The 27,508-nt window shown below is 43.1% G+C and overlaps 1 protein-coding gene across 2 annotated transcripts in view; it reads right to left on the bottom strand.

The window, feature by feature from the left end:
- Positions 1 to 257: 257 nt before the first annotated feature.
- The window catches only part of SYDE2 (synapse defective Rho GTPase homolog 2), a 52,220-nt gene continuing 24,969 nt past the window's right edge, over positions 258 to 27,508 (bottom strand). The window contains exons 5-8 of one of the 2 annotated variants that reach the window (XR_014175027.1): positions 13,287 to 13,468; positions 7,442 to 7,673; positions 2,444 to 3,921; positions 258 to 2,308 (exon numbers count right to left, since the gene is read on the bottom strand). Coding sequence is in view for 1 of the 2 variants with exons in the window: in XM_081948805.1 (XP_081804931.1) it covers positions 3,437 to 3,921; positions 7,442 to 7,673; positions 13,287 to 13,468 (899 nt within the window). In the remaining variant the exon portion in view is untranslated. Of the gene's footprint in view, positions 3,922 to 7,441; positions 7,674 to 13,286; positions 13,469 to 27,508 lie in introns of both variants that reach the window. The other variant, XM_081948805.1, reaches the window with a different exon arrangement.

Here is a 27,508-nt window from a genome sequence, read left to right as displayed (position 1 = left end):
CACTCCATTCATTCTTCTTCACAGGATTCTGGACAAGATGGACACTGACCTGATAAAAGGGTCATCTGCTCTTATCTACTGTGAAATACCTCCATATCATCGCCCTAGCTGATACATTAGATTAAGTCTGTGTTCTTCCCATTTCATAGCAAAGCAGACTAATAATCCTGGAAATATAAATTCTTTTCACACGAGTTAAAATGTATTCTTAAAAATAATAACATTTTACAAAAATACAAAATACTTGTTATTTTCAATTTTGGGTTTTATTCAAATTAACATAGTTCAAAAATCATTCACTTCCTGTACATATGCTTTAAAAAAATATGTCAGCTTATCAATAAATGCTTCAGGTTAAAATATATGTTTTTAAACTGTATCACTATATTGAAATGACTGTAGTTGTGTACCGCCACTCTAATCATCATCATCATAATAAATTAACCAGATTGTATAAAATGCTGAAATATTTCTTTAAGATAAAGGTGGCAAAAATCATGCACCAAATTCAGTCATCCTATTGTCAATAAATAGCTAAAATAATTATAATAGTCAATATCAAGGAACAAATTAAATAGCACTTGTACCAGATCAAAAAGAGAGAACTGATAATGTAAAGAAACGGGGAAAACCAGACCTATAATATAGGGTACCCTTTCCTAGATGAATTGAGGAAGTCATGATTCCCAAACAACTGAAGACATCAGTTGATGAAGGTTAATGCAAAGCAAATAGTGTTCATAACACTCTTTAAAAGATAATGGCTTTCCCTGCTTGCTAACTTGTATTTTGTAAAGGAATGCCATTTACCACGTACTCTACTCCACTGCTATCTCTTTTTCTAAGAGGCACCTGGTTATAATTTATTGCTGCTTAGATCTTATTGCCTGACTGCAGACAGAACTTAAATTTTCATCAGGCTTATATTTACTTTGGTTCACAATGAATATCAAAAACCTGCAGACCAATCCAGTCAGGATTTATTACATTTACCCTTCTCACAACAAACTAGAAAAGCTGCCAATATTCATTTAAGAAACCTGGCAAGATAAACAATACATTGATCATCTTAGCACTTAAGGACATTCTTGGGATTAAAGAAGCTAGACCAATTGGAATGAAGACCTTCAAAATGTTTCAGGCCATTTGAAACACATTTACTTTAAAAGGCACTTTCTTCATCCATATTAACCTTTGAAAAAGAGGCAAACACTTTGGGGGGGTCTCCCTAGAATGGATAAAGGCGTAGAAATGTATTAGGGGGAACAGGTTTAAAGTATATAATAAGTGGTTCTTTATCACAAAATAAAGAAGCAGCACAACTATCAAAACCGAGGAGCTTTCCATTAGCATAATAGAAGGGAAAATTCCCTATTTGGGAAAAAAAACTGGACAAGATACACAGTAAGGTACTCAACCTATGACCTTTAGTTTAATGATGGTTCAAAGTTACAAAGGCCTTGGAAAGAATGACTTATGATCCATCCTCGAAATTGCATCCATCACACTAGCCTTCCTACCCCATTATGTGATCACCATTTAGCCAATTGGCAACTGGCTTGCGTTTATGGCTATGTGATTGACTTAAGAACCCAGGATTCACTTAATGACCACAGTGATTTGTTTTAACAATCATAGTAAAATGACTGTAATGTGGTCATGTGACGACTTGCTGAATGACAGCAGCCAAAATTCCATTTCCAATTGTGGTCATAAGTCAAGCACTACCTGTAATGATGTACAAAGTTACGCTTCTATATTTCCAATCCAGTGAGACTGATACAATGCCTAAGCATGGTTCACTACGTTTGGAGATGCTTTAACACAATCCACCATGGACTGCATTGATTATTGCTTATGCACAGTGCTAACATTAGGCTGATCAGGTTAAAGATCTGCATTTAAAGTCATTACATATTTTTTTTTTAATTGTGCATATTTGTGGACAATTTGGTAGAATAACTGTTGGACCACAATAAATATTTTGATCTGGTAGCTGCTAGGGTCTCTATCAAGCAATCAAGTCTCAAAGCATCTCTAGAAACATGTTTTTAGTTTCACAAACAGAATTTCAGCAAGGTGTAACAAACAGGCCACTGTGTCTAGACAATTTGTTATCATGGATACCTTAATTTGTATGCTTTTAATTGCAACCTTCAAATATCTGTGTTAAACTACTTTCTTGTCCAGGATATCCCACAATTGCTTATGTGTGATTGTTGACAACACAACAGGCAAAGATCTTTTCAGCTCTCTTTAGTCAGATGTAGAATAGGCACAGATGGGCACAGAACTGTCCTGTGGAGCCCTTGGTGCTATCTGAGCACGGCTGTTTGCTTGCAGATGTTTCGTTACCCATTAAAATGCTGATGCTTCTTAGCTGGATAAACATTTGCAAACAAACATCCAGGCTCAGAAAGCACCAAGGGCTCTACAATTCAACCCTGAGCTACACCTATTCTTTTCTACAGTGCTGTCATGTATAACATCTCCAATAGGGCATAAAAAATACTAACCTCCCGCATCAGCAGTTTTACTTGACTGGCGTGGGGAGAAAGGGTGAGCAAACTGTAGAAGTAGTGCACAATCACCTCATTTTACACAATCATCTGATGCAGTGGCAGGTCTTGCTCTCTATGAAGAAATGATATTTCCTATGCCAATCTACCCCCACCTTTTGGTGCCTGCCTGCCTGCCTCTCTCTCTCTCACACACACACACTCACACCACCATCATCACCACTATGCTGGGAAATTAAAGAACTGTAGTTTAACATAAGTTCAGAGCACCAGGTTGGAGGAGAGAGAAGAAACTCTTATCCTGCGCAATGAAACATACCTTTTTCACATATAAATATCTACAAGACAAAAGTTAGAAAAATATTTTTGCAAGTTTTAAATAGCTGCTTGAAAGTGTTACTATAGGAATACATCAATATTCATACAACTGAACTATCAAAAAGCTCCCCCCCACACACACACATAGCAGCCTTTGCATTGCAAGTGAAAAGGTGTCAATATAATAGAACGTGATCTACGTACAGTTTGTGCCGCATGTTATCACTTAAGTAGCAACATTAATCTTCTCTCTTCTGAGAGAACATCCGTACCAGGGCTAAGGTTTCAGGAACAAAGTGTACTGTTCCAGTATAACAAAGATAGAAATGAGGCATTATATATCTTTGATAAACTGTTCAAATTTCCTAAGTGCATAGTACCTTGACAAGGAATATTGCAGAATTGTTTTATAAAAAGGAACATGTTTTCAAATGGTGGAGAAAGACCGAGCGCCTAACTTACACAGGGATCTCCAACATTGCCCAATGCAATTATAATACAGATCACACCCCCATCCAAAACGTCCTTTTCCTTATACTCTCCTGGTGGAACACAGGAGAAGGGACATACAAAACTGGAGACATGGAAAAGCAAAGTGATCAACAACTCATATTGAGCTTGGTTTTATTGAGTTCCCGTTCCAGGTTTCCTATCAGAGTATCAATGCTTTCTTGCAAGTTTTTAAGGTTAACTTGATGGTTCACAGCAGAATCCATTGTTTGCATTGTTAGATAGGCCTGAAAGGTACGTTCTTTGGACACACAAATGGGCCGCTGGAGCAGCGTTCTGGAAGCATCCGCTTTGCTGCCGTCGTCCCCACTTTCTGCCTCTTCTGAAGGGACATCATCATAGTCTGCTTCGCTCAGAGCTTCTTTGGGACCGACAAAGTAGTTCTCTCCACAAGCAGTCCAGTCTCCTGCATAGCGGTTGCTTGAAGGGCTATCCAGTCTGGCTGGCCTCGATCGCAAGATCCCAGACACTTCGCTTAAATTTAACATTTGAGGCCGCTGTTTCTTAGGCCTCAGATAGTTCACAGAGGACTGCTGCTCCAGCAAGGCTGACTCTTCAGTTGATGGATGTTGCACTATGAAAAAGCATAAATGGAACTCATTTTAGCTTAACAGTACACCTTAAAAGAAAGCGGCAATATGACATTTTATTTTTTCCCACCGGTCTATGACTTGGGAACATGCATTTATGCATGCACACTGAACAGCCAATAGTTCTATTGTACTGATTTTGGTACCAGACAATCAAGTTATATTGAAAAGAAAAAGCCAACTAGTGAACATTTCATCTTAAAACTACCATGCCTTTGTCTACTGCCGCTGAAGGAATCTATTAAAACTTTAACCTGATTAACTCTGCAAGTTGATTTTGCAAGCTAATCACAGTCCAAAATCACAGTACAGTTCGAAGAAGAGCTTCCAAAAACGATCTACAATCAACTATGTAAGAAAAAGCAGGCAGAACAAACACACATTTGGCACTTTTGTTACCTGAACTCATGGTTTTACAGCTCTAGAAACTAAGTCTCCTCTTGTTATCGCCTTCCTACGGTAAACAGTACAAATGTTTTATTCACCAACAACTGCTACAGAATTCAACTGCAAAAGTTTCTCTTCCAAGCATCTCTCTGCAGTAATGGTTCTATTATTATTATTATTGGTTCTATTATTATGATTTTTGGTTCTACTATTATTATCATTATTGATTCTATTGCTATGTTTGCTTATTTTACTTATCACAATATTCGGGTTGCGTAATGGAACACAGAAGGGACATCGTTCCTACCATCTTTACTAACTTTGTCAGTAAGACTTGATAAGGAACGGAGAGAACATGGCAGCAGAGACTAATGGAAATTAGGTCCAAAAGAAGCTGAGGGACCTTTGAATTGTTTCAACAGTACTGAATGTAAGGAGTTGTATCTCCCTAGCTAGTCTTGTCAGAAGATGGAAAAACTGATGAATGTGCAGAAAAAGCTTGTTGCAAAGAATGTAGAAGGAAGATAACGTGAAAAGTACAGATCTTGTAGGACCAGAGGAAAACAAAGTGTGAGGATTCAGTGCCATTGTACTGGGTGGACAGTTAGCAAAAGAAGAATGCACTTTCAAGACTTAAACTTATACAAGGAGTCGTCAACTTATGACCGTTCATTAACGATTGTTTACAATAGTGCTGAAATAGGACCAACCTCAACAACTTTCTGTCATTGCAGCATCCCTGCAGTGATGTGATTTTATCTCTAGTGCTTGGCAACTATGGCACATATACGATGGTGGCAGCATCCTGTGATTATGTGATCTCCCTCTGTAAGCTTCCCAGGTAGCTTCTGACAAGCAAAGTCAATGGGGAAAACCAGCAGGGAAGGTCGGGATCATATGATGTTTTAATAAATGATCATGGCAGAAAAAGTCATAAAATCGGGTGTGACAAATTATCTGGTCCCTATTGTGGTCATAAGTCGAGGACTACCTGTATATTCCGCCGCTTAGGTTACAGATGAAAAACATTCACTACACCAAGCATATCTCTCCTACTTGGGTCGGCATATTATCCTGTGAGGCAGTTCGAGTCTCACCAGGCTCAAGGTTGACTCACCCTTCCATCCTTCCGAGGTTGGTAAAATGAGGACTCAGATTGTTGGGGGCAATATGCTGACTCCGTAAATCGCTGAGAGAGGGCTGTGAAGCACTGTGAAGCGGTATATAAGTCTAAGTGCTATTGCTATTTATGTGATATCTTTCTTCAAAGACCATCCTGAACTGCGGTGGCTCTGTAATTTCTAATTGTATCTGCCAGGGGTTATATTATTGATATATTCATTATATTTAATCCCGATTTTCCTTTAGAAGCAAAGGGAGATTGTTGTGATATAAAAAGCTAACTCTAGCACATAACAAGGCAGAAGTCAACAAATGCAACCTGTCACTTACTCAGATAATCATAGGAGTAAATTTTCACTCAGGTTCAAATAACTCCCTGGAAGTAGTACATCTTGTCTAGTAATTCTGGTTTCTTGTTTTAAAAAGATGAGAAAACACGTACATCAACAAAAGCTCTTCTGATTAAAAAATTTTTCTTTGAAACAAAGGGCTCATGTGTTAAACCTTAAGTGCCAGTATTATTACATTTTCTGACTAAATAAGGACCATGATTTTTCAATTTATAAATAAACAGATAAATGAAAAGTTGGTCACAAGCATCGTTATCAAGTTTTTCATATTAATCAGTGGATTGATGTTTGGCTTTACTCCTTCACAGGAACAGAGCTCACTCCACAAGGTTTAATTAAATTTTTGAAAAGCCAAAGAACTTGGCATGATACACTGTAGTTACAGAAGAGGCTGAAATGCTTAACCTTATACTAGTTCACTTCTTTGACAATATACACCCAGCCATCCAGGAGATACCTTTACAGAGAAAATCCTTCTTCAAGGACCTGATTACTAAGAACTCCATTTTGAATCACCAATCAAGCAGCTACATTGCTTATTTCCATATGTTTTATCTGAGCAGATAATATCAGTTATCCGCATTCAGGGGAAAAAACATCTTGACGTTTGTTCAACTAACAACCTGATCATTGTGCTAGCAATGAGTCTTCAAAGAGCCATGTGGTTCAGTGGTTAGAATGCAGCACTGTAGATTACTTATGCTGCTTGCCTGCAGCCAGCAGTTTGATTGCCACTGGCTCAAGGTTGACTCAGCCTTCCATCATTCCGAAATGGGTAAAATGAAGACCCAGATTATTTGGGGCTATATGCTGACTCTGTAAATCGCTTAGAGAGGGCTGTAAAGCACTGTGAAGCGGTATATAAGTCTTAAGTGCTATTGCTAAGTAAAGCTGGCATTACAACAGTGGCATTACACATCTGACCACCAGAAGATGCTATTGCTAAAGCAGAGATCAAATGCTCCAAAAACACTTAGGGTTGTTCCTATTCATAACTATCTGAAAAATTAGCTGCTGAAGTTAAACCAAGGCCAAAAGTTACACCCCTACATATCTGCCTGAGAGAAGTTATAGATAGAACCAAGGTCATCCAATAATAAGCGCAGAGAAAGAAGGAAATGGCAGAAGAGCCCAATTGTAAAAACAAAAAAAGGGAGGGGAGAATAAAGCTCATGAAAAAGAGATGCTTTTTGGACATAAGAGACAATGGCCATGATTATAGTCCTTGAGTTAAGTCAATGGGGATGCTTCAGGGCACTGGTAATAAACAAACAGTTCCAGTTGTTTAAGATTGGCTGGATCTTATTTTCTTACTATGGGTGCAAAAAACCATCTCATTCATCTTTATTTTAAAGAAACTTAAGGAAAAAAAACACAAGCCTGGAACAGATGCAAAAGAAAATTAGCAAGATATTACTTTATATAACTATGAAGTGAAAAAATGGTTACAATAGCATAAAGTTATAATGCAATTGATATGCCATAATAACAGGTATAAATAATATAGCATAATAAATTTGTCTTACGTTTATGCTACAATAAAAGTTTGAACAATGCAAGGGGTTCCACTGCTTTTACTGCAACAGATTAATACATTGCTTTGAACAAAATTAAATATTCTCCATTGTGAGATTTTTTTTTTTACCTGGCCACAACTGGAGCAGATAATGTAAAACTTCTATATGTTTTTTGAAATCCAAGGCACTGGCCAGCTCTTCTGAATCAGTGAACACTCTGTTGTTGTGGCTGGTAGTTTCCTGCCACTGACTAAGTAATACAGGCCCAAAACACACAGCTAAATTCTGGCAAGTCATTCTGTTTACTTCATGATATGAAGCCACCCGTTTCAGATGGTCCAAGAGCATCTTTAGAGTAGCCTAAAGAAAAAAAAAGAATGGTATTAGTTCATTAATCACAGGGGGAAAATGCAATTAAGAAGAGAGGCAGTGGCAATATGATTGAAGGCCTTGTTCCTTTAATTCCATCACAACATTGTCATTCATGCCCACTAGCGGTGTCTACTTAAGATAACATTTCAAGAATACCTTTTTGTGAAGCAGAAGAATAGACAGATCTGAGGATTTTGCAGCTGCTCAATGTCCTATACATGCCCTTAAGGAAATATTTTGCAAAGGCCAGTGAACTGCAATTTTCTGCATACTTACCTGGGCGTAAACCACACAAAACACCAATCCTCAGCTTGGAGAAAGGCTTTAACCATCAGCCTAGTCCAGGGGTGTCCAAACTTGGCAACTTTAAGACTTGTGGACTTCAACTCCCAGAATTCCCCAGCCAGCTGCTGGCTGGGGAATTCTGGGAGTTGAAGTCCACAAATCTTAAAAGTTGCCAAGTTTGGACACCCCTGGACTAGTCCCATGAACCAATTTAATAGCACTGCATTTCAATAAAACTAAATAGCACACTGCCCCATCATTGGTACTGAATTAAATGACTAGAAATATTTGGTTGGAGCTCATCTCTCTTGCAAAAAAGATTCCTTTCCCCTGATTTGTTTGTCCTTTGGGGGACACAGGGAAGCTTTCTATGAAACTGTAATTTTTCTTGTGCCAAAACCAACAAGCATAGTAAGATGTTCCCACCACTTCATTAAGAACACGGGAAGCTGCATTACCAAAATTGGAATGTCACACAATCCAGCTCATAATTATTATCTGATTAGACCATCTGAAGTTTCAGAAAAAACTCTTTCTCAGCCTAATTGGATTCTTTTGTTTTGGGCTTTTTTGTCATTTATAGCTCTTTATTTGCAACAGCTATTACAGATTGCAAGGTGAATAAATTATCTTTTTTTTAAAAAAAATACCATATTAGTGAAAACCTATATAAAATTTAAGTTGGCATTCCAATGCAAAGACAGAAGATAATTTAAAATTTAACCAACATTGGGGGGGGGGGGTGTTATTAGCTGAAAGCAATAATTTATGAAGTGCTCTATCATAACCAAAATTACTTTGAAAGGGAAATATATGGTTAAGTAACTTGTCTAGGGTTAAATATAAAGCATAGTGAAAAGAAGGGGAGAGATGCTGATGATAAATAAAACCATCTTTTTGTGAGATCTGAGGGAAGCAACTCTGCTTAGAAACATGTTTTGTCTAGCTGCCTGGCCATAAAAGGCCACAGCTGGTTTCCTTCACTAGGTTCTCTGCAACAGACGAATAAGTTTCCACATTGTAGTTCAGCATTTTATGACACCATATAAAATTAATTAAAGAGCATGTTTCAGGTTTAGGTGCCCGAAAATGGTAGCTTGCCAAGAGAAAAAACTTGTGTATTGTCATGAGTAGCTGGCAGTTGGACAACACACAAATTTAATAAATTATTATTACCAACTCAAAATAATTACAGATAGTCCTTAATTTATGACAATTGGAACCAGAATTTCCCTTGGTAAGCAAGACAGTTGTTAAGCATGTGCACCGATTGTAAGACAACTGTAACTTTGAACAGTCACTAAATGAATGGTTGAGGACTAGCTGTATTGTTAATAATATTCATGAAGTATTCACTGTGTTCAACTTTGCTTGAAAACCATTTCTTTCTACCAATAACTTTGAATTAAATCCCTCTATATTATTTGACAGTGTGCAAAAAATGTGAGTTGGAGTTCGGATTCAAAGAAACCATTAGATCATATTATTATCACCAAACTGATCTGATTATTTCATTGCTTTGCACATGCATAACAAATCTCTCCTCCCCACACTGTCCAGGATAAATGCTTTCCAATCCAAATCCATAAGGTTTGCCCCAGTTTGGACTCCTGATGAGATTTGCCAGACTGGTGTCCTTAAAGGCACATGTTCCTTTTCATGCGCTTCCCTTTGCTGTGTGGGATAATGGAAACACACAGAAAAACTGCGATTTCTGGCACTGGATAACCTTACCACCAAAGTTAAAAGCGGCTGCACAAACAGGGGCATCTGCACAATCAGGCTAAAGGAGCAAAGGGCTCCAGGTGATTGTGTCCCTTGGTTTAGGTGCTAGTGGGTACTTCCCAGTGGTGGGTTTCTGCCAGTTCGCACCGGCTCGGGAGAACCGGATGGTGAAAGTTACCGATCCGGTGAGAGGAGATTCGACCGGTGGACCAGGAAGTAACTTCCGGAACGCCTGCCCCGGCCCTGTCGCTCGCTCGCTCACCCCCCGCCTACTGGATTCCCCACTGTCTTGCCTCCTCCAATCTCCCAAGGTTCTTTCCCCAGCGTGCAATAGCTTTCTGCTAGATTCCCTTCTGTCTTGCCTCCTCCGATCTCCCAAGGTTCTTTCCCAGCGTGTGATAGCTTTCTACTGGATTCCCCACTGTCTTGCCTCCTCCAATCTCCCAAGGTTCTTTCCCCAGCGTGTGATAGCTTTCTGCTAGATTCCCTTCTGTCTTGCCTCCTCCGATCTCCCAAGGTTCTTTCCCAGCGTGTGATAGCTTTCTACTGGATTCCCCACTGTCTTGCCTCCTCCAATCTCCCAAGGTTCTTTCCCCAGCGTGCAATAGCTTTCTGCTAGATTCCCTTCTGTCTTGCCTCCTCCGATCTCCCAAGGTTCTTTCCCAGCGTGTGATAGCTTTCTACTGGATTCCCCACTGTCTTGCCTCCTCCAATCTCCCAAGGTTCTTTCCCCAGCGTGTGATAGCTTTCTGCTAGATTCCCTTCTGTCTTGCCTCCTCCGATCTCCCAAGGTTCTTTCCCAGCGTGTGATAGCTTTCTACTGGATTCCCCACTGTCTTGCCTCCTCCAATCTCCCAAGGCTCTTTCCCCAGCTTGTGATAGCTTTCTACTGGATTCCCCACTGTCTTGCCTCCTCCAATTTCCCAAGGTTCTTTCCCAGCGTGATAGCTTTCTGCTGGATTCCCCACTGTCTTGCCTCCTCCAATCTCCCAAGGTTCTTTCCCAGCGTGATAGCTTTCTACTGGATTTCTCTCTGTCCTACCTTCTCCGATCTCCCCAATTTTGGCCGTTAATCCTCCAGTTGTCTATTTTTGGGAGGTTTTCCCCTCTCTTCTCCCCCCCCCTTCATAGGAGTCCCGAAAAATTTTGCCACATGGCTTGGGGGTGTGTGGTCATGTGACTGAGTGTGCATGAGTGATGTCAAGTTGGCCATACCTGCCCGGTCACATGACTGCCAAGCCACGCCCACAAAATAGGCTGCACCCACAGAATAGGTTCTAAAAAAATTGAAACCCACCACTGGTACTTCCTATTCTCAGCCTAACTTCCAAAGCATTTAAAACATTAAACTTCCATAATCAGGGGGAATAACTCCATGCCTATTTAATGTATGGTGTCCTGAACCCTAATTATGCCTCTTTCCCTCAATTCCAGCATATCTATACTTTTCAAATATCAACAAAAGAGGTCAAATGAAGTGCCTCCAAAATAAGATGGCTTACCAAAATGGAGTGGGAGGAATCTACCGCTTCGTATTGCTCTGTTCTTTCCATCTATCCAACAGAACTTTACTTTCTTGTTTTTCTACCCATACATACTAACTCAAACCCCAGACAGCCAGCTCACAATTTGCTCCACCTGAAGCTATCTGATTTGGGCTACAAAACGCCAGTCTCCAAAAGACTAAAATAAAATGAAGCGAGCTACTTTTCATGCCATATCACGGTCATCTTGATCTTTGTAGATTTCGCAACCCTTGTTCTAATTTACCAGCAAAATCCAACTTGCCTCAATAATTGAACAACTGTGTTAGTGTATTGTGGGCCAATCTGCTATTATCAACAGCAACCCTGAGTAGCTTCAGGCAATGTTTTGGTGTTGATCTGTATCTTTTTTTTTCTCCTGGAAGTTGCAGCAGCAAATATTTCAAGGAGAGAAATGCTTATATAACTGTCTACCTTTATCTGGCATCAGACAACAGCAGCCCCCAAATCATGTTCACATCACTTCCTCTTACTTGTTAGGGAGAAGGGAATTAAACAATTTACTGAGGGTTTGGAAGGATTAAGGTTAGGCAGACTGGTGAATCTTTTTTAAAGGAATACTTAAGTAGCCTTTCTTTCAATGCAACTGCATGTAAGTTTCATGCTGCATCTATTCTGCCATACACATATAGACTGGCTTGATTATAGAATAATTCCAGCAAATCTTCTTAAAAAGTGACTTTGCAAACCTAATGGCAAAGCTGAGTTACTACTAGAACTTGCTCCTATTCTGCCTGGAGAAGGCGGCAGCCAACCTACCCGGTTGGCATAGAGCAGATAGAATATGTTCTAATGGCTTTCATGTGCAAAGCTAGGATCACTTCTTGTGATTCGGCCTGGACAAACCAAAAAGTGCTTTGTACAAGCAACATCAAAGCAAATTCTGACAATCTCCAGCAAAAAGGCATGCAACTCCAGCTCAGAATTGGCTCCCTCAACAAGCTGACAGAGGAGTCCTCATTTTCTCCAACTGCTGCTATAAAAAGAAAAAAAATCAATGTAGAACATAGTGGCTTTCTCAAAAATAAAGTCCAGATTCGCAATCAAAATGAAATTCACCTTTCCTATGAAAAATAGGGTTTTATATGTCATTCATCATTTCAATGAAAACTTATATTTTTTGCCAAACTATTAACTCCAATTAATCAATCGAATCATTATATTATTATTCAGAGGGAGGTGCACAAATATATTTATTTTAGGAGATCATGGTATCACAAATGCTGAGAATCCCTGATGTGGTTTTAACATCTTGCGAATCAATTCATTGAGCCAACTTAGCTGAAGTCACTGGAAGTCAAGCCAAAGTTTTATTCTGAAGAGGGGAAAAGGAGGGGAAAAGTGAAAGTGATACAGGTAGTCCTTGACTTACGACCACAAATGAACTCGGATGTTAAGTGAGTTTTGCCCCACTTTATGAACTTTTTTGCACAATTGTTAAGTGAATCACTGCAGTTGTTAAGTGAATCACTGCAGTTGTTAAGTGAATCACTGCAGTTGTTAAGTGAATTGTGAAGTTGTTAAACGAATATGGCTTTCCACATTGACTTTGCTTCTCGGAAGCTGGCTGGGAAGATTATAAATGGTGATTTTCATAAGCATGAAAACTGATCATAAGTCATTTTTTCCCGTAAATTTGTAACTTCAAGCAGACACCAAATGAAAATGGTTGGAAGTCGAGGACCACCTGTACTCCTTAAGCCAGGATTCCCAAACCTCTGGGCTGCAGCTCACTACTGGGCGGTGACCTATTTGCAACTGGGCCACTCAAGTGCAATGGTCCAGTTCTCCTCTCCTCCTCCCAGCCAGGCCAAGTCGCAAAGGTTGGGGATCACTAGCCTATTCGGAACTGGGTCCCACAAGTAGCTAGCCAGAGCATGCATGGATGCAGCTCAACTGTTGCAAGCGGCATTAGAATGCATGGGTGCTGGCCCGCTACTGGCAAGGACCAATTCCCCTCTCCCCCACAGCTGGGCTACCAAGCCACAAAGGCTGGGGACCACTGCCTTAAGCCATGCAGTACTTCAATGGGTTAACAAATACTTACTTTCTCTACTTCTGGCAGACAATCCAAGAGAGCCATTGTATATTCTGAATCATTACAATCATTTTCACATCCATTTGCTGTCATTTTCAATGGTCTTTTTACCATGGCATCCAATACTGCTTCATAAAGTTGTTTAGTTATCAATGGAGAAGGCAACTCCCTTAAATAATCTTTGAGGATACCTAAACAAGATATGCAGGGAAAACAAAGTGTAATGGATTTATCAGAAAGTCACATTTCAGCAGGACAATCAATAGTGCTCATGCAGAAATTATCTCAAAATTGGGTAGCTTGGAGACACACATGCACAATATGTGTGTGTGTGTATCAAATCTGAAAATCATTTATAGCTCTGAATGTTAGTTCTTGTTTCTTTTATTCTATCTATGTTGTGTGCTCCTTAAAGGAAAAGGCCAAAATTAATATAAATATAAACTTTACTGGGAATAGCAATCATAGCTTTACATCACTTCTAAATTTTAATACACTTAACATTTTATCAGAATGTTTTAAGTAGTCACAACGACAAGAGAATACAGGTTGTTCTGACACTTCCGGTTCCGGCGGCTACGGCGACAGGCAAGTCTTTGCCTGCTCCCGCTCTCCCGGTGGGCTTCCCCCGCTTCTGGGGGGGCACAGGACGCCCCGGAGAGGTGTCCTGCCGAGGGAACGGCTCGCGGAGGGTCCTGGCGTCGGCGGCGGCTGGCGGGGGCTCCTCCGCTTCGTTCTAGGCACCGGGGAGCAGTATCGGAGGGCGCCCGTGTGCGCGCGCCTCGCCCCATGCCGATCGGAGAACGCGCTATTGAACGAAGCAGCGGCAATGTGGTGAGAGGCTGCCCTTCTCCATTCCCTCTATTTTAAATTTATGGACCCTTCAGCATCTTTTTAAGAAAAAAAGTTAAACTTTCGGACTTTTGCCAGAGGTGCGGCTAGAGGGAGGGGGATTTCCCCCCCTCCCTTGGACAAGCGGCTTGAGAAGATTTTGCTTTCGCCCTCAGGGGAAGGAGGAGGGGGGAGAGCCAACTAATGATGCCTCACCCTTTTAAAAGTGACTTTCATCGGACTTAGCTCCAGAATTTATGGGTGAACTGAGAACTTTTTGAATTTTTTAAAACTTTATTATGCCTCTGAGCCCAAAGCTGGCAGGGCAAGATGGCACACTTCCGTTGTCTTCATGAACTGTGAAACCTGACTCCACCTCTAAAATTCAGGCTTCCGGTCTTTGTCTCCGAGCCACCCAGAGGAATCTTTTGTGGATTGTTCTTCTTTGAACTCTTTGGGGAAAAAACTTTCATCTACTGCTAGACTGACTAAAGAAATCCCCATCTGTTTGGATCCTCTGCCCTCTGGATTCGCCTGCCTGCTCTACTTCTCCAGCTGCCCAGTCTCTATTTTGACAGACTTCCTTGCTTTAAAAACCATGCCTCCAAAAAGACCACCTCCTGGAAAGCCTGGATTTGCTACTTCTGCCCCAACGTCTGCAACGTCCAGCCCAGCTACACAGTCAAAGATAACAGAACTGATGCAACCCAAGACTACAGAGATAGACTTTCAACAAATGCTTCAACAAATTCTACAGGGCCAGGAGGAAATTAAGAAACAGTTAAGGGAAATGAAAGATGAAATCAAACAGAACCAAGCCCAAATCTTTAAGAACTCACAGAGACTGGACCTTGTGGAGGGTGGGGTGGCGGAGGCGAGGGGGGGGGGGTAGAGGCTTTACAGAAGGGGAACAAAGAACTTGACATCCAACAAATGAAAATAGAGTTTGAGAGAATGTCCTTTTATCTTAGATTTCAAAATGTAATAGAAGCAGATGGGGAAAACATAAGGGACATTATGACTAATATTTTAGCTGAATACCTACACAAAGATAAACAGCAGATGGATTGGGAGATAGACCTAGCTTATAGAGTGAATTCAGCATATGCCAGAACACATAATGTTCCCAGAGAGGTTCACATTAAATTTCTTAGGAAAACCACAAGAGATGAAATACTGGGTGTGCAAAGGGGGCAAACATTGACATACTGTGATAGGGAGATAACCATTCTAAAGCAGATTCCCAAAAAAATTAGGGAAAAAAGGAAAAATTATTCGCAATTGGCGAATAAACTATACCAGAAGGGGGTGTGGTTTAGATGGTTGATGCCTGAAGGTATGCTAATATTCTGGGAGGAGACAAGAATCAGAATTAATACATCCATAGAGGCACAGGCCTTTATGGAAAAAAACAAAGCCAACCTAGAAAAAACAGAAGATACTACAACGGTCATACAGGACACGGGAGGGGCCGGAGCTCTGCCAGCGGGGGGTGAAGGGGCAACACCAAGAAAACTCAGATCACAAAAATAAATAAGGAAATCACAATGTTATAAACAGACCGAAAGTAAATATGAATTTATAACTAGACTATATATTATAATTATATAAATTGATTGAAAATTATTTTTTCTAGAATTAAGATGCTGACTTTTTATGATTATATATTAAGATTTGATACTTTGATGTAACCTAGGAGTTTGGAGGGAGGGGGCGTCTGCCACATTTGCAACTGCCAAAATTTGTAATTCCACCTACCCCTTTTCCACATAAATGTTTTTAAAAAAACCAATAAAACTTTTTTGAAAAAAAAAAAAAGAGAATACAGGTTGTTCTGTCCCCGGCTCAGAACTGTTGCAAATGTTTTATCGATTCTTATTTACATAAGTTAATTACACTGTGTATCATGTCATTTAAAACAAAATTTCGGAACTGGACATTCAGGACAAAGGTGCTGGCCTCCTCTGTTGCAATGTCTTAACTTCCTTCTGTTCACACATACCTCATCCACTCTAGTTCCAGCCATATGCAGCCCAGTGGCATTTAAAAAAAACTCAATGCATTCAGCATTGATAATACCCAAGCTATTCCTTTGTAGTCCACCTTTCTTTTTAATTTATCAGCCTGACCCTGTCTTCTCTACAGATTGTGCAAGCCGCTCTAATGTATAACCCACAGTTCTTGAATCAAATGCAGTCCCTCTCAGATTTCAAGAGCTGTAATGGCGCAGTGATTAGAATGCAGTACTGCAGTCTAGCTCATTCCTCACTCCAAGAGTTTGATTCTGAGCGGTTCAAGGTTGACTCAGCCTTCCATCTTTCCGAGGTCGGTAAAATGAGGACTGAGATTGTTGGGGGCAATATGTTGACACTGTAAACCGCTTAGAGAGCGCTCTAAAGCACTAAGAAGCGGTATGTAAATCTGCTTTTGCTATTGCTATCATGCACATGATCCCCAACAGTTGCAATAGATTATCAATTTTAATTTAACAGAAGTTTGACATTATTAACTATGTGGGGAATAGTCATGTGTGTTGGATTTACTTAATTTAATTTCCATTAAATTAAATTTTCTGTGGAGGACGCTCAAATACCATGTGTAGCCCTTAATTGAAGGTGGGCATGTATTTATGATAATTATTTTAAAATATTTGTTTCATTTTTGTTGTATGCTGCTCAAAGTCACATGTTTATGAGATGGGCAGCTATATAAATTGGATTAATAAATAAATGTTATACTGAGGCATTCAAACCCAAGCAAGCAGTAGACTTGTTAAAAATAAAACAGCAAAATAGGTAAAAGTAAAAAGAGGCATAGTTCAGCCCACATCCTGGTTATGTTAATTATGATTGGTTGGTTTTTTTAAAATCTCAGCAGCAGCATATGTTACATATTGATTTATTATAATGTTTTTATTTTGTTGTTAAACATTGCTAGCCACTTGAATTACATATTTGAGGTAGGTGGCTGTACACATTGAGTAAATACAAACAGACAGACATAAACACCACAACTAATTCCCTCCTCCAAAAGCTAAAAGAAGCAGAATAAACCTTTCCGGGATGGTGGCCCGGCGCAAAGGGGGAGGGGGGAAGAGGGGATAGTTTCGTGCGAGGGGAAGGTGCATGCATATGCGGACATGGCTTCCTTTGTGTGAGTTTGTGCACATGCCCGACATTTGTGCAAGTGGAGCGGCTGTGAACGGCCAGCCAGCTGCTTGCATGAGTTGGGCTGTGAGCATGCATGCATGTGCACACTGGTCCATCGTCACGCAGCCCGGTTGCTAATAGGCCACGGCCTGGAATTGGTCCATGGTCCACAGGTCGGGGACCCTGGAATAGATCTTATCAAGTGAAAGAAATATATTAGTTTGTTTGTTTCCTTAACACAGGGGTGTCCAAACCTGGGAACTTTAAGACTTGTGGACTTCAACTCCCAGAATTCCCCAGCCAGCATGGCTGGCTGGGGAATTCTGAGAGTTGAAGTCCACAAGTCTTAAAGTTCCCAAGTTTGGACACCCCTGCCTTAACATTTAAAAAACTGTTCTTGATGGAAACACAACAAACCAAGTCAGATTTTTAAAAATGGTCTACCTCTTTGTCTATTGTCTGTTTTTTTTAAAAAAAGAGATAAAATTAGAGAAGAATTCAAAACTGAATTGAATCACAGCCTTTTAATTCAGAAAAATCTGAGTAAGGATGGGAACAGAGATTAATATTGATCCTGCTGAACCCAGCCTTCCCTTTTTACTCTGATACCCTGTTCTCCAGAAAAAAAGACCTCCCCGGAATCCATAAGTCCAATCAGGCTTTTGAGTGCATGCACTAAAATAAGCCCTTCCCTGAAAATAAGCCCTCCTTGAAAATATTGCAACACAACAGCAGCCATGAGGTGACCATGCTTGCCTCCACCTGCACCTCAAAAATAATAAGACCTCCCTGAAAATAAGGCCAAGTGCTTATTTCGGGGGTCAAAAGGAAATAAGACCCTGTCTCATTTTTGGGGAAACCAGTAGTGGAAGCAGTCTCATTTCTTCTCAGATATCAAACTGCAAATGTTATATTACTTTATTTTAATCAGATAATAACACTTTTACTACACACAGATGTTTTGAAAGGTAGCTGATAACATCACTAGGTAATTGCCTTCAGGTCCTATGAGCAATATAGTTCCGGAGGTCTCTTCAAGCTACTTTTTACATTGTTAAGTGTCCCTTTAAAATCTGATTTTGATCAAAATAAATTGAATTAATTGACTGCTTCTTCCCCATTACTAGAAGGCATCACACGTTTACTTGAAAGGCTGAGACGCTGATTTGCACCTCCTCAACCTCTCCAAAGTTGCCCACCACCATCATAGGCAAAGCAACACAATCTTTGTGCAGTTTAAATTACAACATCCTGTTTATTTCAGGAATCTCTACAATCCCATGCTACGTTTTGGGCTATAAAATGTCAAGACACAGATATTTTTGTTTTCCTAAACTCAGATTTTAATTGCTTTGCTCTCATTTTGTTCATGCAAGCCGCCGAACATAAGCTGAGCCTTAATAAATTGTACTCTTTAATACAGAATGAAAACAAAGAGCTGAAAGTAGGAAGCTGAGATACCAATTTAAGTATCTGGCAAATAAAGGCCTTGTTAATCCCCAAACCATGACAGAAATACCACTGCTGAATTTTTCTTAACAAAGCAAGACTTGTTGCAAGACTCGGTGTGCCTACCACAAATCCTACCCTATGACCCAACTGTAATGTGAATTGTGTTAATTGAAGACACTGTTAAAGAACATACTTTTTAAGATTAAAGCAAGGGGATCCATTTCTACTCTTCATAGAGAGGGGGATTCAGAAAGTTACTGGGACTAAATAATTTCAGTGCCACCCTCAGAATCTTGCATGTTAAAAACACTGCTTTTTTGTCTAAGTATTTCAAGGAAAGATTGTCCACAAATCGGCAACCTAAACCAGCCTTTCCCTCGACAATCTCCAGATGTACTAAAGCCCAAATATTTAGTTCAGAGGTGTCCAGCCTTGGCAACTTTTAAGACCTGAGGACTTATATTCGCTGGCTGGGGAATTCTGGAAGTTAAAGTTCACAAGTCTTAAGGTTGCCAAGGTTGGACGCCTCTGGTTAGACGATCCCAGTTTAGGAAAGGCTTAAATCAACAGCAGGATCAAATACTTGTAAATAACACCTCTGGGCTTTCAATATTTTGAAGCATAGGAGTAGGGGAACTAATCACAAAAGAGTTTTGCTATCTTCCGAGCAAAGGAGCTGCTCTGCAGACAGCACAAAATACCTAAGTAAGAGGAAATGAGTCTGCTATGCATTTTTAAAAGTACTCAATAAGAAGGCACTTCTGGAAGGTTTTTTTCACAGGAGCCACACTGAGCTCTGCAATCAAGTCACCTGGTCTTTCCTTTTCAAAGCACTTTCTCTCGCTTCATTCCTCTATGAAACAAATTGTCAGCCTTCTGACCCTACACTGTTCTCCTTTTAGAGACCTTTAAAAGAGGGCAGCTATTTTTTATGGACTGGCATCTCCTGACAGCTTTATTTTTCTTGTTCCAACCATCCCTGGCACAGAATATAGGCAATAATGAGAGAAAACGCAAACTCCTCCAATCCACCTAATTAATTTCTCATTTTTCTAACCCACTGAACTGTCAACTATATGGTATACTTTATTACGAGAGAGTTCACATGGCTGGAAGCAGACACGATGCAGAAATATCAGAAATCAGCCAGCTGCTAAATTTGCTAAGGCACATTATTCTGAATGATAATGCACTGTAAGCCAGTGCCAGCCACAGAAATATTTCTGAGTCAAAGTTTAATAATTAAATGTGCATTTCCTGAGCTACAGAATAGATCTTCAAAAGAGGAAGAAAAGAAACCTTTGAGACACACACAGACTTGAAAAAGCGACCTTTCGCTGTATTTGACTTTAAAAGGAAAATGTTAAGTGGTTTTTCATCGAAGAGGAATTCTGAAGATTGGCAAATTACTAGAACAATGCCTATTACTTTATTAGAGATATGCAAATCTCTTAACAAGGTGCTTCTCTTTCAATAAAGTGCCCTTTGAAAGACCTTCCTCAATATTCAGACGCCACTGCTCGATCTGATTCAAAACTCTCTTAGGATAGCAGACAAAACAAAAATCTAATATTATACTCCAGTCTAACCTTTACAAACGTAAATACTGACATGTCCATTCTCCAACAGTGCTCATTTTAATTAGATCAGCAGAGATATTCTTCTCCTTATTCGCCCAAGTCGGAGACCTATTCTAAGAACAGGATTAATACTTTGGTGTCACCTGCAGCTTTGAAGTTGGGGAAAAGTCTGATTCCTTGGCATTCTCAGCAAAGAGCAGAATTTCACTTGCTATGACAAATAAATAATCAAACCAATTCGTTCCAGTTTCTGAACTTTCAACAAGTGCTGTTTGGGAAACTAAGATTAATGATGACTGAGAGGTAGCTTTTTAAACTTGAAAGCTGAGGTTTTTAGTACATGAAACTCAGAAGCTGATTCCAGTTTCTTTTCTTGCTGCTATATAAAACTATCCGTCCATTGCTACATGCCCCCCAAAAATCATAAATAATGGACTTTGAAGGTTTACAAGACAAGATTAACAATTCAATAGTCTTATATATTAACAAGCACTTTAATGTGTGTGGCAGCCAGAAAATGTATTATTTTTACCCATTCTCAGCTACAAAATCCTATTTTGCTTTACGGATAGGAACATCTGCACTCTTTCTTCTGAGAACTGCAGAGACCTTTTGATATCACTGGACTGGGTCAAATGTTTTAATGTTGTGGTTTCAAATCACAAAAATAATTGTGCTTAACCTCACAGATTACATGATGACCATTAGACTACAGGGCTTTTTTAAAGGCTTATATATCAAGAGTTGTTACCTACTTGTCTAATAACTCTGTCATGTAACTCTATCATGTTCAGAGGTGAATAACAGAGGCAAAGGACATGCAAAGAGTATGGCTTATTCCTCAGATGTGGTATGTATAAACTTCCCACAATAATTGGCTGGTCACTGATGAAAATAAGATACTAGCTCTAAGGATGAATGCTTGTTCTAAGACAGCAAAACTCTTTATGGAGAACACTACAATTCAGAGTTTGTGCATATAAATAAAAGCAGCTGTGACCGCTCAAAGGAAAAGAGGAAAGAAGGCAAGAGACTTTCTAATTCCAAAACAACTGTAATTCAAACAACGTTGCTTGAAACTGTCCATCCCCACAGGAAATTCCATTCTGGAGACCTTCTTGTCATCCAAGAAGTGTAAAACAGGAATTTTCCTTAAAAAGGAAGTTATAAAATGTATTTTATTCAACTGTGCGACAACGTAAAACCACTGAGAAAGTTTAGCAGATGAATCAAGATGGTATCCCATATTTCTATTCATCTATCCTGGGGGGTGATACTTTAGAATGTGTAACAAAATGTTTTTGGGTAGAGTTCTCTCCTTAATGAATAGAAATATGGGAGTCCCTTTCGGGAGAGGGGGCGGTATATAAACGCTAATAATAAATAAATAAATAAATAAGGGTGCAGATCCTTCACCTGTTTCTTGCCTGCACAGACATCCACTTCTGGTTTGTACTGTGCAAAATCCTATTGAGATGTTTCTACCCCCAAGGCCTTTAGAATGACCATTGTCTTACCTGAAGGGTCCTTTTCAGGGCGCTGCTCTGGAGAGTCCAAAGAAGGGTTAAACACAGCCAATCTGCCCAGAACTGAATTGAAAACTTTAAGCCACGCCTCTGGTGCCGACTCTCCTCAGATTTATTCAATGAAGACGTGGAACAGTTGCACGCTGAAACTTCAACTGGAAGTCTAATATGGAACAAGTCAAAAATAGTCCAACAACAATAACAGAAACAACAAACAACACTGTGACTTCACAAACACCAGCGGAGAATAGACCCCAGGGCGGGGTGGACTCTCCGTTGCAGCGCCCTGAAAAGGACCCTTCAGGTAAGACAATGGTCATTTTCCAGGGCGCTGCTCTGGAGAGTCCAAAGAAGGGACATGCCCAAGCTAACTGTCACTAGGGCGGGAAGGCTCAGCCATCAGGGTCGCTCCGCTGGTATGGATGCCCTGAAGAACACGCCTCCCAAAGGCCCCTTCCACCGATGCAAAACTGTCCAGTTTGTAATTTCGGACAAATGGAGACAGAGAAGTCCAGGTGGCCGCCTTGCAGATCTCTTCAATCGGTGCCTGTGTAGACCAGGCAGCTGTGGTGGCGGCGCTTCTAGTCGAATGTGCTGTGATATTGCGAGGCACAGGAACGGACTGTAAAACGTGGGCAAGCGCAATGCAGGCTCGCAGCCATCCGCCGATGGTAGATGAAGAGACCTTCTTGCCTTGAGAAGCTGGTTGAAAGGAGACGAATAGAGATTCGGATTTCCGAAAACTGGCCGTGCACTTGATGTATCTGCGAATAGTCCTGCGCACATCCAGCATGTGCCAGCGCTTTTCCCTCGGGTGCCGAGGATGCGGGCAAAAATCCGGAAGGACCACCTCCTGCGCCCAATGAAACCAGGAATTGACCTTCGGAATGAAGGAAGGGTCCAGCCTCAGGATTACTCTGTCGTTACGAATGAGACACAAGTCCTCTCTGACTGACAAGGCAGCCAGTTCCGATATGCGACGAGCAGACGTGATAGCGACCAGAAAAACCGTCTTGAATGTGAGGTGTCTGAGACTGGCCGTCTTAATGGGCTCAAACGGGGGCCCGATGAGGGACCGCAACACTACATTGAGATCCCAAGATGGGTATCTGCGGACCACTGGGGGTCTCAGGTTGGTCGCTCCCCTGAGGAAACTGCGGATGGTCGGATTCCGGCCAAGAGATGCGTAGCCCTCAACTGAGAGGATGGTTGACAGGGCTGCCGCCTGGCGCCTCAGGGTGTTAGGTGCCAGGCCCTTGTCCAAACCTTCCTGCAGGAAGTCCAGGATGACAGGAACCGAAGCAAGGGGCGCAGACGTACCATGAGCCGTGCCCCAGCTGGCGAAGGATTTCCAAGTGGCGTCGTAGATGCGCGTCGTGGACTGCCGTCGTGACGCTTGGATGGTGCCAATCACCTTGTCTGACAACTTGCCTCTGCTTAGGAGATCCCTCTCAAGTGCCAGACGGCCAGCTGCAGCCACTGGGGTTCTGGATGTTGAAGGGCCCCCTGGCTGAGAGAGATGTCCTGTGGAGGAATCCGCCACGGTGGTGTGATCGAAAGACTCACCAAGTCTGCAAACCAGGTTCTCCTGGGCCAGTATGGTGCTACCAGCAGCACCTCCGCCTCCTCTGCTAGGATCTTCCTGATGACTCTGGGAAGAAGAGGTAGCGGGGGAAAAGCGTAAAGCAGACCTTTCGGCCACGGGCCGTGCAGCGCGTTGACTCCTTCCGCCCTCGGGTCGTGGAACCTTGTGAAGAACCGCGGAAGATGCGCGTTGGCCGCGTTGGCGAACAGGTCCACCAGCGGGAGGCCGAACCTCTGGGACAGTTGCTGGAACAGCAGCGGATGTAGACGCCACTCCGAGTGGTCGACTGTGGATCTGCTCAGTCAGTCCGCCTGGGTGTTGCTCGTGCCCGAGATGTGCTCCGCCTGAAGAGAAAGGAGATACCTCTCCGCCCATCGACCCAAGAGCTCCGCCTCCTTCATCAGGGATCTGGAGCGTGTTCCCCCCTGTCGATTGATGTGCGCCTTGGTGGCGACATTGTCTGTCATGATGCGCACGTGGTGGCCCTGAACGGTGCTCTGGAAGCGCTTCAGCGCAAGCCTGACTGCCCTCAGCTCCAGCCAGTTGATGCTGTGAGCGGCTTCGGAAGGGGACCACCTGCCCTGTGCGAGCTGGTTGTGGCAGTGGGCCCCCCAACCGAACAGGCTGGCATCCGTTGTGATGGTGAGCCTGACTGGCTCCTTGAATGGCGACCCCTTTAACAGGGCCGGAGACAACCACCACTTTAGAGAGCGACGTACCTCTGCTGGAACTGGAATCAGTCTTGTTGAGCTGCTTTCGTTTGTTCTTTGATATGGAAGCAGGAGCCACTGTAGGGGACGGGAGTGAAGTCTCGCCCAAGGCACGATTGACAGGCACGAGATCATCTTGCCGAGGAGCTGTGAGAGCTGAACCACCTTGACTAGACGTGACTGCTGCACCTGAACGACCATCTCCCGAAGGCTGGCCACCCTTTCCGGGGACAGGGATACCGTGCACGAGGTGGTGTCGATGACAGCCCCTAGATGCTTCAGTCTGGTCGTGGGAACGAGATGACTTTTTTCCAGGTTGATGGTGAACCCGTGGTCCCGGAGCGCCTGCATGGTGTGTTCTAGGTCGCTGACAGCTTGTTGATGCGATGATGACAGAATGAGAACATCGTCTAGGTAACAGTGGAGTCTGACCGGACGTGACCGTAGAAAAGCCGCCACGGCTGCGAGAACCTTTGTGAATGTCCTGGGCGCCGATGACAGGCCGAATGGCATTGCCCGGTACTGGTAATGGAGGCCCGCGTAAGAGAACCTCAGGAACTTGCGGTGGGCTTTGCGGATAGGGATGTGGAGGTAGGCCTCTTTGAGGTCTATGGACGTTAGTATATCGCCTGGCCTGATGCACCCCAAGATGGACTGGAGGGACTGCATCTTGAACCTGCGATATGTCACGTGGTGATTGAACCTCTTTAGATCTAATATCCCCCTCCACCCTCCTGAGTTTTTGGGGACCAGAAACAGGATGGAGTAAAACCCTCTTCCTTCCTGGCCTGCTGGGACAGGTTCTATGGCCCTGATCTCCTTGAGGTGCCTTATCTCCTGTTCCATGAGGGATCTTTTGACTAACCCTGAGGGAACTGGACACCGGATGAAGTGGCGGGGAGGGGGGGACCAGAATTCTAAAGTGAGACCCATGCGGACCGTTTGAAGAACCCACTGGTCCGAGGTGGTCTGCTCCCATTTGGCGTGGAACAACTGCAACCACCCTCCTATGGGAGCTGACCTGTGATGGTCATTTATACCTCCTAAAGGGTCGGGAGCCGGAGCCCCCCCGAAATGGCCGCTTGGAGAAGGGCTGCTGGCGACCTCTGTCTCGAAAGGACTGACGGTCCTGAGACCGCTCACCCTGCTGGGGATACGCCCGATGATAGGGGGCGGAGCTGGTGGAGGGCTCATTGTTCCGAAAGGCCTGCCTCCTGTAAGAGCCAGGACCTTTACGATCAGGCTTTTTGGTGACTGATGGCATCACTTTCTTTTTGTCCTTGTTTTCCACAAGGACTGGATCAAGGACCTCACCAAACAGCTTGTCCCCTTTAAAGGGGGCAGTAACAAGCTTCCATTTGGAGGCGCCTGGAAGTAACATTAGACGCCAGGGCACGCGAGGCAAACTTAGCAGCATTCAGAGTGGCATCAGCAGTGTACTCTGTGGCTGCCATGATTTTATTGATATCCTGCCTGACTTTAACGTCCTTGGCAGGTATCTTCCTCAACAACTGCCTCAGCCACAGGAGAGCCGCCCTGGAGAAAAAGGAGGCTGAAGCGGAGGACTTAATGGCCCATGCAGCTGCCTGATGGGTCTTGTGACAAGCAGTTTCGGTTCTCTTGTCCTCAGCCTTGAGCCCCTCCAACAGGTCAGGAGGGAGCACAGAAGAGGAGGTAAGAGCCGCTACAGGGGGATCGATAGGAGGGAGCTTGAGCAGCTCCTCCAGGCTGGCATCCACCGTATATAGCTTCTTGTCATGGCTGCTGGGGGTAGCCATGGTAGCTGGCTGCGCCCACTGTCTTTGAACTAAATTGAGGAACATCTTGGGTACAGGAACTATTTCCTGGACCGAAATGGGTTCCTCAAAGAGATCCCCAGATAGATCATCAGGGTCTACAACCACCTGAGCTGGGGGGGTGGACCCCATGTGAGTTGAGATCTTAGCCTTATCTAAAATGGTTTTGAAATTATCCAAATTAAATAAGCCTGAAAAGGCCGGCTTTTTGGCGGGGCTTGCCTCATCCCCAGAGAATTCAGCTTCCTGCCTAGGAAGAAATTCCCCTTCTTCCTCCCAGTCTGACTCATCGGAGGCCACTGAAGAATGCAGGGACGGAGGTGGAAGGCTAGGAGTCATCTCTCTGGAATCCTCCTGGGGTTGCAAATGGTGGGTCTTGCGAGGGCGCTTGCCACCTTTTCGCATGCCTGCCTCAATGCCCTGGGAAATGGCCCTGTTAATTATTTCCTGCATTTCAGTGGATAGGTTAGGCCCTTGGTCCTCAATGGGGCGAACCCTTTGAGTGGGCCCGGGGATCGGCTGTTGAGGGGCTAAGGGCCCCATTGGAGCTGGTCCCTCATCCATATCAGAGGGACAGGCAAAGAGATCAGCCTGATCAGCCATGGAATGGCCTGGAGAAGTTGCCATGGCCAAGGAATCCCCTTCCTCTTCACTATCAGAAATGGGGCCTCCCTGGGCTGGAGGAATTTCCCTGGAGGGCTCCCCAGGAGACACCGAAAGGGAAGATTGGGCCTGCTGTTGGGCTTTGGAAACCTGTTTTTCTAAGGCCTTCTGTCGCCTTAATGCATCTTTGTCTAGGCCTGAGCCCTGCTTGGGGCCATGCCTGGAGTAAGGCTTACTCCCTCTAATGGCCTCCCTGGCAGCTTTCCCGGCCTGTCTTACAGGGGCTCTGGAAGAGACACCCTCAGAAGTCTCAGGGGCCTGATCTGCCATGGTAACAATCACTGGTTGGGGCAGTAGGGGGATGGGAAAACCACCACTCACCACCTCCAGAAAGCCCACCGCAGCACGATGCTCCTGAGGAGACAGAGAAACTGCAAGGCCTGAAGTAGCTTGGAATTTCTTAGGCGCGAGCAGAATTCGCTCCCAGCGCCTGCAGGAGAGTAAAGGAGGCGACCCAGCAGGCCACGATCCCACGCCGCTATCACTTGCTTGGATAGGGGCCCAGGTCGCCGGTCACACCGGGCAAGTCTGACTCCTGCAAAGCTCCTGCAAAGAGCCAGGCACCAGGCAGCTGCGGCAAAAAACTTTTAAAAGTAAAGCCGGAAGATTGCGCAATCCAAAATGGCGGCCGGAACTCACCGGAGCTTTTGCGCGCCAATTTTAAAGAGGGAAGAAGCCAAAATGGCTGCCCTGGAAGCCCACGCAGCAATTTGACTTGCTAGAAGCACAAATTGCAACGGAGGGCTTCCAGTGGGAATCGGCCCCCAGTAGGGGTGCCCCAACAGCGCTGGCGTCGGCACTCCGACCCACGCGCTTCCCCCAACAGCTGCCTGTGGCTTCTAGGAGCCAGAGCAAAGCCCCGGACTCCAGGAGAGCCGAAAGGGTGAGAAAAACCCAATTAAAAAGGGAAAAAAACAAACTTAAATTTAAACTCACCAG

The sequence above is a fragment of the Natrix helvetica genome (assembly GCF_964273705.1).
Source record: "Natrix helvetica genome assembly, chromosome: 3".
Classification (NCBI taxonomy): domain Eukaryota; kingdom Metazoa; phylum Chordata; class Lepidosauria; order Squamata; family Natricidae; genus Natrix; species Natrix helvetica.
Note: the sequence above shows the minus strand (reverse complement) of the source record. Positions and strands in the feature narration are given on the sequence as shown.